Raw genomic sequence first — 12,757 nt, forward strand, 5'->3', positions numbered from 1 at the left:
GATGTACAGTATAATCGAGCAGTGTCAGCTACAGGTGTGTGTGTGGGGGGGGGGGGGGGGGGGGGGGGGGGCAGGTTAGAGGGGAGTGGAGGGAATGGTGAGTGGGAGATGGGATGGGGGGGGAAGGGTAATGATGAGATGGGGTGTTAGTTGAAACATGGGATGGAATGGGAAGGGATAGGGAGATCCTTGGTGCAGAATAGGAGGGTCAGGGCTGCAGGAAGCAGAGGTGGGCGGGGGGGGCAGAGGTGGGCGGGGGGGGGGGGGGCAGAGGTGGATGGGGGGGATGGGGGGGTGAATCACTTTGTTCCCTCAACCTGCACCTGTGTTCCAGGAGAAGTTCACACAACTGGACATCCTGATACTGATGAGCGCGGCCATTTGTCACGACCTGGACCATCCAGGCTATAACAACACGTGAGTCACAACCCACTCTCCGCCTTCCATCTCTCAGTCCTCTCATGGGCCAATGTCCACCGCACTTTCTCCAAGACACACGATCGTTGATGAGGGCGGGTCACGGGTCACAGGTCACGGGTCACGGGTCACGGGTCACGTCTATATGGACCTGCAAAGTTCCACATGGTAGACTGGTCTGGAAGGTTAGGTCACTGGGAGAATTAGCTGACAATACAGAATTGGCTTCATGGAAGGAAGCAGAGGGTGATGGTGGGAGATTGTTTTTCAGATTGGAGGCCTGTGACTAGTGGGATTGGTGCCTGGCCCATTGCTGTTTGTCATCTTTATCAATAGATCGGGCAGGCTAGGACTTTATTCCATGGAGTACAGAAGGCTGAGGGGTAATCTTATAGATGTGTACAAAATATGAAGGGTATAAATAGGTTGAACGTACCGTGAATGGGTTTAAAGTGAATGAAGACTTGTTCACTCCGAGGGTAGTGGGCGTATGGAACGAACCTTCAGAGAAGGGAGTTGAGGCAGGTACAATAACAACATTTAAAAGGCATTTGGACAGGAAGCTTTTATACGGAGTTGGGCCAAACACAGGCAAATGGAACTAGACTAGATGGGGCATAAGCGAGTTGGGCTGAAGTGCATATTCATTTGAAATAGTTCCATGGATTTCTGAATATTAAAGGGAATGAGAGGCTTGGGACAGTGTTGCTGAGAGAAAAGATCAGCCACAGTAGATGAAGAGCAATATGACATCGATGACCAGATCAGGCTGGGTGTGAGTAGCTAATCCCACGTTGGGATCTCGTCCCTCTTTTCCCAGCTACCAAATCAATGCTCGCACTGAACTGGCCGTCCGTTACAATGACATCTCACCCCTGGAAAACCATCACTGTGCCATCGCCTTCCAGATCTTCTCCCAGCCCAAGTGCAACATCTTCAGCAACATGGACCCAGAGATCGCCAAACAGATCCGACAGGTGAGTGTCTGGTCACAAGCAGAAACAGAAAGGGACCTCTGGGACTAGAGGTGGTCTGGGAGTGGAAATCTGGGCCTGTCCATGTCGGGAAAGGAGGGGTGGGGTCACAATTGTCCGGAGTCACACTGACCAAGCCCTGTGTCTACTATAGGGCATCATTACTCTGATCCTGGCCACAGATATGGCTCGTCATGGAGAGATCCTCGATTCCTTCAAACAAAAAATTGACAACTTTGATTTCAACAACAAGGATGACGTGACTTGTGTGAGTGTCCGACTGGCCGACTCCTGCACCTATTGTCTATTGTCTATTGATGTCAGGGGATGGGTCGAAGGGCCGAATGGCCTACTCCTGCACCTATTGTCTATTGTCTATTGATGTCAAGGGCTGGGTCGAAGGGCCGAATGGCCTACTCCTGCACCTATTGTCTATTGTCTATTGATGTCAAGGGCTGGGTCGAAGGGCCGAATGGCCGACTCCTGCACTTGTTGTCTATTGACGTCAGGTGCTGGGCGAGCCACAAGAAACACAGGAACTGTCCACATAAGCAGTGGAGAGAGGGGGCACAAGGGCTGGGGGCATGAGCCGGCCATTCCACCTCCTGTTCCTGCTCCACCAACCATGGATCCTTTCCTTCAGTTGTGTTCCCTGCACTGACCTGATCAACATGAACAATCCAACAATCTCAGCCAGTACGCCCCATGTCTGAGCCTTCTCCATGGAATAGTCAGAGACTCACAATCCTCAGGCCCACAGCCTATATGGTCTCTAGTCTTTTGTATTTACACCTTTAGAGAAAGGTTCTGACTGTCTACCCTATCTTTGTCTCTCATAATTTTATATAATTCTCAGGTTTCCCCTCAACCTCCGGTGTTCCAAAGAACACAATCAGTCTGTCCAACTTCTCCTTACAACTATTACCCTCTAATCTCGGCAGAATCCTCATAAACGTCTCTGCACCTCTCCAAAGCCTCAATATCGTTCCTACAATGGGGCGACCAGAACTGCACACAGTACCCCAAACACAAACCACCCAAAGTCTTATAGACTGTGTCAGGACTTCCTGACTCTTGTATTCAAAGTGCTTACACTTGACCCAGTCACTGCAGGGCTCAGGCAGACTGGGGACACCGTCTGTTGGTGAGGAGGGGGGTTGGAGGTTGGGTAGGGAGGAGAGGGGAAAGGATGTGTAAACCTCCCTATTCTGTGTGTTCAGCTACAAATGGTGCTGATCAAATACTGCGATATCTCGAATGAGGTGAGACCGATGGAAGTGGCTGAACCGTGGGTGGACTGTTTGCTGCAGGAATACTTCATGCAGGTGAAAACCCCGTATCTCCGTTTCCCCATTTATCCCCTCGCCTCAATCAAACCAACTCTCAAAACCATTCCCCTCCCCATAAAGGATCTGTCTTCCATGCACCCATGGAGAACTCATGGACTTCTTCAATTTTATCACTAATTTTCATCCTGCACACAAATTTACTTGGACGATCTGCGACACCTCCCTCCCCTTTCTTGATCTCACTCCATCACAGGAAATAGACTATTGACTGAAGTCTATTACAAACCCACTGACACCAAGAACTATCTCGACTACACTTCTTCCCACCCTGCTTCCTGCAAAGACTCTTTCTCCTACTCCCAATTCCTCCGTCTACGCCCAAAATGAGGTGTTGCATACCAGGACATCTGAGATGTCCTCATTCTTTAGGGAATGGGCGTTCCCCTCTCCCATCATAGATGAGGCCCTCACTCGTGTCTCCTCGGTACCCCACAGCTCCGCCCTTGCTCCCCCTCCCCCTAGTCGCAACAGAGACAGTCCCCCTAGTCCTCACCTTCCACCCCATCAGCCGTCGCATACAACACATAACCCTCTGAAATTTCCGCCACCTCCAACGGGATCCCACCACTGGCCACATTGTCCCATCTACACCCCTTTCCACCTTCCGCAGAGACCGTTCCCTCCGCAACTCCCTGGTTAACTCATCCCTTCCCACCCAAACCACCCCCTCCCCAGGTACCTTCCCCCGCACCCGCAGAAGATGTAACACCTGTCGCTACACCTCCCCCCTCGACTCTGTCCAGGGACACCAACATTCCTTTCAGGTTAGGCAGAGTTTCACTTGCACCTCCCCCAATCTCATCTACTGTATCCACTGTTCAAGATGTGAACTCTTATACATCGGCGAGACCAAACGCAGACTGGACGATCGTTTCACTGAACACCTTCGCTCAGCCCGCCTGAACCGACCTGATCTCCCGGTTGCTGGACACTTTAATTCTCCTTCCCATTCCCACACTGACCTTTCTGTCCTGGGTCTCCTCCATTGTCAGAGTGAGGCTAATAGCAAATTGGAGGAACAGCACCTTATATTTCGCTTGGGCAGCTTACAGCCCAGTGGTATGAATATTGATTTATCTCACTTCAGGAAGCCCCGGCATTCCCTCTCTCTCCATCCCTCCCCACCCAAGTCGCACCAGCTTTTCGTTTTCACCCAACAAACAGCTAACAATGGCCTGTTTCCCTTATAATCGTTACTGTTTTGCATCTTTCATTCATTGTTCTTTATCTCTCCACATCTCTCATTTCCCTTATCCTTAACCAGTCTGAAGAAGGGTCTCAACTTGAAACATCACCCATCCCTTCTATCCAGAGGTGCTGCCTGTCCCGCTGAGTTACTCCAGCTTTTTGTGTCTATCCTCCCCCAGTCCATTCATCTGCCAAGCAATTGCCCAACCCCCATTCAGCCAATCTATTTCATCCCAAAATATCCCTCTCCCAAGATCATTTAATATCCTGTGGTTTTCCACCTGTAGGTCAATCGCCTTTCCCCAATCAGTACCTCTCTTCCCCATCAGTCCATGCAAACCAATGGCATGCTTCCCAATCAATATATCAATCAATGCTCTCACCAGGATGGCTACATCCCAATCACTTCTCCAAGCAGTCTCCCTCTAGGTCAGCTTTACAGCCCGAATCAATCCTGCCAGGGTCTGAAGAAAAGTTTCGGCCCGAAACGTTACCTATTTCCTTCGCTCCATAGATGCTGCTGCACCCGCTGAGTTTCTCCAGCATTTTTGTCTACCTGCCATTCAATACCTTTCTCCAATGAAGACAGAAGAGACTGTAGTGTCTGGAGCAAAGAGATCACTGGAAGAACTCAGCAAATCCAGCAGCATCTATGGAGACCCAATGACAGGACCTCCATTCACCTGCTGAACATTTCCTATTTTCCTGGTCACTCAGACCCCAAACTTATAGCTTTTGCCCCCACACTTGCTGCTGCCCTGATGAGTCTTTCCAGTTTTATGTTTGTTTCCCCTTTTCTCCAATCACACCCCCATCAATCAGCTACTGTCCTAAATCCAACCCCCCTAATCAATAACAATAGACAATAGGTGCAGGTGATGAACAAGGACACAATTCGGCCCTTCGAGCCAGCACCGCCATTCAATGTGATCATGGCTGATCATCCCCAATCAGTACCCAGTTCCTGTCTTCTCCCCATATCCCCTGACTCCACTATCTTTTAATTGTGATTTAAGAGCCCTATCTAGCTCTCTCTTGAAAGTTTCCAAAGAACCAGCCTCCACCACCCTCTGAGGTAGAGAATTCCACACACTCACAACTCTCTGTGTAAAAATCTTTCCTCATCTCCATTCTAAATGGCTTACCCCTTATTGTTAAACTGTGACCCCTGGTTCTGGACTCTCCCAACATCGGGATCATATTTCCTGCCTTTAGCATGTCAAAACCCTTAATAATCTTATATGTTTCAATAAGATACCCTCTCATCCTTCTAAACTCCAGAGTGTAAAAGCCCAGCAGCTCAATTCTCTCAGCATATGACAGCCCCGCCATCCCGGGAATTAACCTTGTGAACCTACGCTGCACTCCCGCAATAGCAATGTCCTTCCTCAAATTTGGAGACCAAAACTGCACACAATACTCCAGGTGTGGTCTCACTAGGGCTCTGTAAAACTGCAGAAGGACCTCTTTGCTCCTATACTCAACTCCTCTTGTTATGAAAGCCAAATGCCGTTCGTTTCTTCACTGCCTGCAGTAGCTGCATGCTTACTTTAATTGACTGATGAACAAGAACACCCAGGTCCCGTTGTACTTCCCCTTTTCCCAACTTGACAATATTTAGATAATAATCTGCCTTCCTGTTTTTGCTACCGAAGTGGATAACCTCACATTGATCCACATTAAACTGCATCTGCCATGCATCTGCCCACTCCCCCAACCTGTCATTCATCCAATGAAGTACCTTATTCCCAAACAGAAACATGAATCCCCATTTCCCCCAATCATTAACACTCTCCCAATTAAACTCTTCCGCTAATTACTCCTCTGTTCAAAACTCCTTTTATGTCCAATTCCACTCCTCCAATGCTGCCTCTAATTCATTATTCTCCCCTGTATCAAAGGTCTTTTATTGTCACGTGTACCAATTAAGATACAGTGATATTCAAATTACCATATAGCCATAAGACACACAACTACATGTTGACATAAACTTCCACCACAGTGGATTCCCCACAATCCTCACTGTGATGGAAGGCAATGAAGTACAATCTTCTTCCCTCGTTATTCTCCTGCGTTGGGGGCGGTCGAAGCTGCTGTGGTTGGAGCTCCCGAAGTCGGCCTCCCACCAGGGACCGCCAGCTCCACGATGGTAAGTCCGCAGGTTCCCGCGGCTGGAGCTCTCCAGCAAGAGGCCGCCAACTCCTCGATGTGAGGCCGCAGTGCGGACGGAGATACGATACAGGGAAAAAATCGCATCTCCGTCGAGGTAAGAGATTTAAAGGTTTCCCCCAACCCCCCCCCCCCCCCCACCCGCCCCCCCCCCCCCCCACCCTCCACATAAAACAAGCTAAATAACTCTAAAACATATATTTAACACATACTATTAAAACAACAAAGAAGGAAGGGACAGACAGACTGTTGGCGAGGCAGCCATTACAGGCGCCACCTGGTGGAATCAACTCCCTTCCTCCTCAATCCATCCACTTCCACCGATCAGTCCATCGCCCGTCCAGTCTCCTAACGTTCCCACACAATCCCCCTCCATATTGGAATATTGGGTCCTTCCAATACGTGCAGCTCCACTGCTCTACCTCCAGAACCATCCCAACCTGAAACATCAGCGGTCCATGTTCCCCAGAGATGTTGCCTGGCCCACTGAGTTACTCCATCACTGTCTTCTTGTGTTGCAGAGTGATCGTGAGAAGGCAGAGGGTCTCCCTGTCGCACCCTTCATGGACAGAGACAAAGTGACCAAAGCCACCGCCCAAATCGGCTTCATCAACTTCGTCCTCATCCCACTGTTCGAGACCATGATCAAAGTGAGCAAGAACTGGGCAAAGTGGTGGCTCACAATCACCTTGCGTGTGTGTACACATGTGCATAACTCACAATCATCCTGCGTGTGTGTGTGTACACATGGGCACAACTCACAATCACCCTGTGTGTGTGTGTACACATGGGCACAACTCACAATCACCTTGCGTGTGTGTACACATGTGCATAACTCACAATCACCCAGCGTGTGTGTGTGTACACATTAGCACAACTCACAATCATCATGCGTGTGTGTGTACACATGTGCATAACTTACAATCCCCCTGCGTGTGTACACATGGGCATAACTACACAGGAGCACACACACACACACACACACACCACCCACACGCGTACACGCCTACATCCACAACAGTTGTAGCTCGGTGAGCATCTTGGCCACTTCACCAAGGTCACTGTTCATTCCTCTCAACCCCAGAGCAAAGGCCCCATCTGTTTAACCTCTGATCAACAAACCTGACATCCCAGAAATACATCTGCTGGACCTTTGATGCAAATATATCCTTCCTAATGAGGGAGACCAGACTCCCAATATCATAGACTAGGCAATAGGTGCAGTAGGCCATTCGGCCCTTCGAGCCAGCACCGCTATTTATTGTGATCATGGCTGATCGTCCCCAATCAATAACCAGTGCCTGCCTTCTCCCCATATCACTTGATTCCACTAGCCCCTAGAGCTCTATCTAACTCTCTCTTAAATCCATCCGGTGACTTGGCCTCCACTGCCCTCTGTGGCAGGGAATTCCACAAATTCACAACTCTCTGGGTGAAAAAGTTTTTTCTCACCTCAGTTTTAAATGGCCTCCCCTTTATTCTAAGACTGTGGCCCCTGTTTCTGGACTCGCCCAACATTGGGAACATTTTTCCTGCATCTAGCCTGTCCAGTCCTTTTATATAATATATTATTAATTTTATAATTATTATTTAATAATTATATAATTATTTAATAATTATTAATCTTATATGTTTCTATAAGATAACCCCTCATCCTTCTAAATTCCAGTGAATACAAGCCCAGTCTTTCCAATCTTTCCTCATATCTCAGTCCCGCCATCCCAGGGGTAAATCTCGTGAACCTACGCTGCACTCCCTCAATAGCAAGGATGTCCTTCCTCAAATTAAGAGACCAAAACTGTACACAATACTCCAGATGTGGTCTCACCAGGCCCCTGTACAACTGCAGAAGGACCTCTTTACCCCTATACTCAAATCCTCTTGTTATGAAGGTCAACATGCCATTAGCTTTCTTCACTGCCTGCTGTACCTGCATGCTTACTTTCAGTGGCTGGTGTACAAGGACACCCAGGTCTCGTTGCACCTCCCCTTTTTCCCAATCTGACATAATTGAGATAATAATCTGTCCCCTTGTTCTTGCCGCCAAAATGGATAACCTCACATTTATCTATATTATACTGCATCTGCCAAGCATCTGCCCACTCACTCAACCTGTCCAATTCACCCTGCATCCTCATAGCATCCTCTTCGCAGTTTTGTGTCACCCAGCTTTGTGTCATCTGCAAATTTGCTAGTGTTACTTTTAATCTATCTAAATCATTACTATATATTGTAAGTCGTTGCGGCCCCAACACCAAGCCTTGCGGCACTCCACTCGCCACTGCCTGCCATTCTGACAGGGACCCGTTTATTCCTATTCTTTGTTTCCTGACTGCCCACCAATTTTCTATCCATGTCAACACCCTACCCCCAATACCATGTGCTCTAATTTTGCCCACTAATCTCCAGTGTGGGACCTTATCAAAGGCTTTCTGAAAGTCTAGATACACTACATCCACTGGCTCTCCCTTATCCATTTTACTTGTTACATCCTCAAAAAATTCCACAAGATTAGTCGAGCATGATTTTCCTTTCATAAATCCATGTTGACTTGGACTAATCCTTTTACTGCTATCCAAATGCCCCATTATTACCTCTTTAATAATTGACCCCAGCATCTTTCCCACCACCGATGTCAGGCTAACTGGTCTGTAATCCCCGTTTTCTCTCTCGCTCCTTTCTTGAAAAGTGGGATAACAATAGCTACCCTCCAATCCACAGGAACTGATCCTGCATCTATTGAACATTGGAAAATGATCACCAATTCATCCATGATTTCTAGAGCCACCTCCTTGAGTACCCTGGGATGCAGACCATCAGGCCCAGGGGATTTATCAGCCTTCAATCCCATCAGTCTACCCAATACTATTTCTCGCCTAATGCAAATGTCTTTCAGTTCCCCTGTCTCCCTGGATCCTCTGTCCTCCAGTACATCTGGGAGATTGTTTGCGTCTTCCTTAGTGAAGACAGAACCAAAGTACCTGTTGAACTCTTCTGCCATTTCCTTGTTCCCGTAATAATCCTGAGGCTGCTTCACCAGCGATCCATACAACATCATGACACGTGCACTCCCAACTTGCAGTTTGTCTTCCCAGTTGGGGTCAGTTAGGGTTCAACTCTGGCCAGTTGGACGACAGCTCTGGCCGGGAACTGTGGAACCTTTTCCTGAGGCTGGTGGTCAGTCCCATCAGCTATCGCCCACTTTATTGACCACCTATTTTTGGGCCCAGCTTTTTCCACAGATTGAAGAGACGTTGGTGCAAACTCTGCGAGATTCACGGAATCATTACGAGGAACTGAAACAAATCGACGACACATTGAATGAGGTAAAATCCGCAGGGAATCCTGCACTATAGTCTCTTCCCCACTGCCGTGTCGCCCCAGAATACAGTGTCCTGGGGTACAGGGTGTGTGTGGGGTACAGGGTGTGGGGGGGTACAGGGTGTGTGTGGGGTACAGGGTGTGTGTGTGGGGTACAGGGTGTGTGTGTGGGGTACAGTGTGTGTGTGGGGTACAGGGTGTGTGGGGGTACAGGGTGTGTGTGGGGTACAGGGTGTGGGGTACAGTGTGTGGGGGACAAGGTGGGGGGTACAGGGTGTGTGTGTGGGTACAGGGTGTGGGGGGGTACAGGGTGTGTGTGGGTACAGGGTGTGGGGGGGTACAGGGTGTGTGTGGGGTACAGTGTGTGGGGGACAAGGTGGGGGGTACAGGGTGTGTGTGGGGTACAGGGTGTGTGTGTGGTACAGGGTGTGTGTGGGGTACAGGGTGTGTGTGGGTACAGGGTGTGTGTGTGTGGGGTATAGGGTGTGTGTGGGGGTACAGGGTGTGTGTGTGGGGTACAGGGTGGGGGGTACAGGGTGGGGGGTACAGGGTGTGTGTGGGGTACAGGGTGTGTGTGTGGGTACAGGGTGTGGGGGGGTACAGGGTGTGGGGTACAGTGTGTGTGTGGGTGTACAGGGTGTGGGGTACAGGGTGTGTGGGGTACAGGGTGTGGGGTACAGGGTGTGGGGTACAGTGTGTGTGGGGGTACAGTGTGTGTGGGGGTACAGGGTGTGGGGTACAGTGTGTGTGTGGGGGTACAGGGTGAGGGGGTACAGTGTGTGTGGGGGTACAGTGTGTGTGGGGGTACAGGGTGTGGGGTACAGTGTGTGTGTGGGGGTACAGGGTGTGGGGTACAGGGTGTGGGGTACAGTGTGTGTGGGGGTACAGTGTGTGTGGGGGTACAGGGTGTGGGGGTACAGTGTGTGTGGGGGTACAGGGTGTGGGGTACAGTGTGTGTGGGGGTACAGGGTGTGGGGTACAGTGTGTGTGGGGGTACAGGGTGTGGGGTACAGTGTGTGTGTGGGGGTACAGTGTGTGGTGTACAGGGTGTGGGGTACAGTGTGTGTGTGGGGGTACAGGGTGAGGGGGTACAGTGTGTGTGTGGGGGTACAGGGTGAGGGGGTACAGTGTGTGTGGGGGTACAGGGTGTGGGGGTACAGTGTGTGTGGGGGTACAGGGTGTGTAGCCTCCTGCAAATCCTTAAATTCCGACAGCGCGCTCAAGGGACCAATTGAGGTTACTCGGCTGTGGGATTTTAAGGATTTGCGGGAAGCAGCTGACATGAGCGAAGCCAGCGAGTGGCAGGTGAGAGATGTTCAGACGGAGAGCACTGCCAGAGGTGAGCGGGCCGGCATAAGGCGCTGAGATGGCGGCCGCTCGCAGCCACGCGAGCTACTTCCCTCCCCGGCCACAATACGGTGACTCCGCGCCCGCAGCGCCGCGGCAGCGGTGAGTGAATGATTTACTGGCATGATCCCCGACCCCCTTCTTCTCAACGCTCCTGCCCTCCCTGCAACTTTACCCCTGGCCAGACTCCCCACACGCTGTGAAAGGAACTTTCCCCCCCAATTGGTCCCTTGAATTAGTATTGTCATCCAATAATATCACAACTGATTCAACTTGTCCAAGTGTGCTCCCGTTTTTCCCACCATCTCTCCACCTGCCGTCACCCTCCACCTCCCACCCATACAGTAATTCAGAATGAAGGAGATTTGGAAGCCTTGTGCAAATTGAACTGTCACTTTATTTATTTTTTATTTTTTAAGCGTGAGAAATTCTTTCCCGCCAGCTTTCTTTCAAAATGTAGCAACTCAAAATGGGGGTACGTCTTCGACACAGGTGCGTCCTCATTGCCCGGAAATACGGTACTTTATTAAGAGATATGGCGTTTGAAGACTTTATAAAAGTCGACTGACAGCTTACGGAGAGGACAATCTGCGCATGTGTGGTTTAAAAGCCGACTGCCTTCCCTGAGTAATTACTCAAATGGCACATGCCTGCTATTGTATAGGGAGAGGTTGAGCAGGTCGGGACTATTCCATGGAGCACAGGAGGATGAGGGGTGATCTTATAGAGGTGTACAAAATCATGAGAGGAATAGATCGGGTAGATGCACAGTCTCTTGCCCAGAGTGGGTTGTAGGTGAGGGGGGGGAAGATTTAATAGGAACCTGAGGGATAATTGTTTTACACAAAGGGAGGTGGGTGTATGGCATGAGCTGCCTGAGGAGGTCATTGAGGCAGGTACTATCGCAACGTTCAAGAAACATTTAGACAGGTACATGGATAGGAAGGTTTAGAGGTACTGTATATGGACCAGAAGCAGGCAGGTGGAACTAGTGCAGATGTGACATGTTGGTCGGCATGGGCAAGTTGGGCTGAAAGGCCTGTTTCCATGCTGTATGGCTAATTCTCTCTCCACAGATGCTGCCTGACCACAGAGCATTTCCATTATTTTCCAGCTTTGCTTCAGATTTCCAGCATCTGCAGATTCTGGTTTATAGTCTATTTTGTGACAGAATTTGTTACAACCGGTGCAGAATATAGTGTGGCAGCTCCAGAGAAAGAATCTGTGTAGGACTCACCGTGAGGTAGAGAGTGAGATGGGGAATCTATCAGCTTGTCCGTCTGTCCATCAGGTGAAGGATTGTCACAAACCTGGTCAATGCCATAGTCTTTTTCACTTTCTGAATTGTTTCATTTGCAGGTGCAAAAGAAGAAAGATGAATGTTTAATCCTGGGGAACAAAAAGTGAAAATATTCCTGAGGTGAGAATCTAGGACCAGGAATACAGATTGATCCCACTCACACCAGATATAGTGTGGGGGGGGGGGTCCTCAGTGGGTAATGTCAGAGTCACATGTCAGGGACAGACCTTCAATCTATCGGTGTTAGCTTCCCCCAGGTGAGCACTATGTGCCTGCATTAAAACATTGCCTCCATCAGCCCATCTGGTGGCTGGTTCCATGTGCCCTCTGTGTGAAATACTCACCCCCTGGATCTCCTTTACATTTAACCTTGAAGTCACCTTACACCTGGGCCCTCCCGTGCCCTGGGACAAAGACACTGTCTATCCTAATTATAAGCCTCAATGTTCTGAACTATCAGGTCACTGCTCAGCCTCCTATGTTCTAATGAGAATAAACCCAGACAATCTAGTCTCCCTCTATAACTTCAGTCCTCCATTCCAGGAAACATCTTGGTGAATCTCTTCTGCACTCTCTCTAATATTACCACACCTCCCCTGAGAGGTGGGGGATAGGGTAGTGAAGAGGCCATGGGTAGTGTGTCAGAGTCGGACGATATTGACTGAAGGGATTGCCTCTCTGTCAACTGCTCC

The 12,757-nt window shown here is 49.6% G+C and overlaps 1 protein-coding gene across 1 annotated transcript in view; it reads left to right on the top strand.

The window, feature by feature from the left end:
* The window catches only part of pde9a (phosphodiesterase 9A), a 37,914-nt gene extending 25,742 nt beyond the window's left edge, over nucleotides 1-12,172 (top strand). The window contains exons 11-18 of the mRNA XM_033032313.1: nucleotides 1-34; nucleotides 335-417; nucleotides 1,238-1,394; nucleotides 1,546-1,659; nucleotides 2,612-2,716; nucleotides 6,619-6,747; nucleotides 9,328-9,423; nucleotides 12,125-12,172. The exon at nucleotides 1-34 is cut by the window's left edge and continues 71 nt beyond it. Of these exons, the coding sequence (XP_032888204.1) occupies nucleotides 1-34; nucleotides 335-417; nucleotides 1,238-1,394; nucleotides 1,546-1,659; nucleotides 2,612-2,716; nucleotides 6,619-6,747; nucleotides 9,328-9,423; nucleotides 12,125-12,172 (766 nt within the window). The remainder of the gene's footprint in view (nucleotides 35-334; nucleotides 418-1,237; nucleotides 1,395-1,545; nucleotides 1,660-2,611; nucleotides 2,717-6,618; nucleotides 6,748-9,327; nucleotides 9,424-12,124) is intronic.
* Nucleotides 12,173-12,757: the final 585 nt, after the last annotated feature.

The sequence above is a fragment of the Amblyraja radiata genome, chromosome 14 (assembly GCF_010909765.2).
Source record: "Amblyraja radiata isolate CabotCenter1 chromosome 14, sAmbRad1.1.pri, whole genome shotgun sequence".
In the NCBI taxonomy this organism is placed as follows: Eukaryota; Metazoa; Chordata; class Chondrichthyes; order Rajiformes; family Rajidae; genus Amblyraja; species Amblyraja radiata.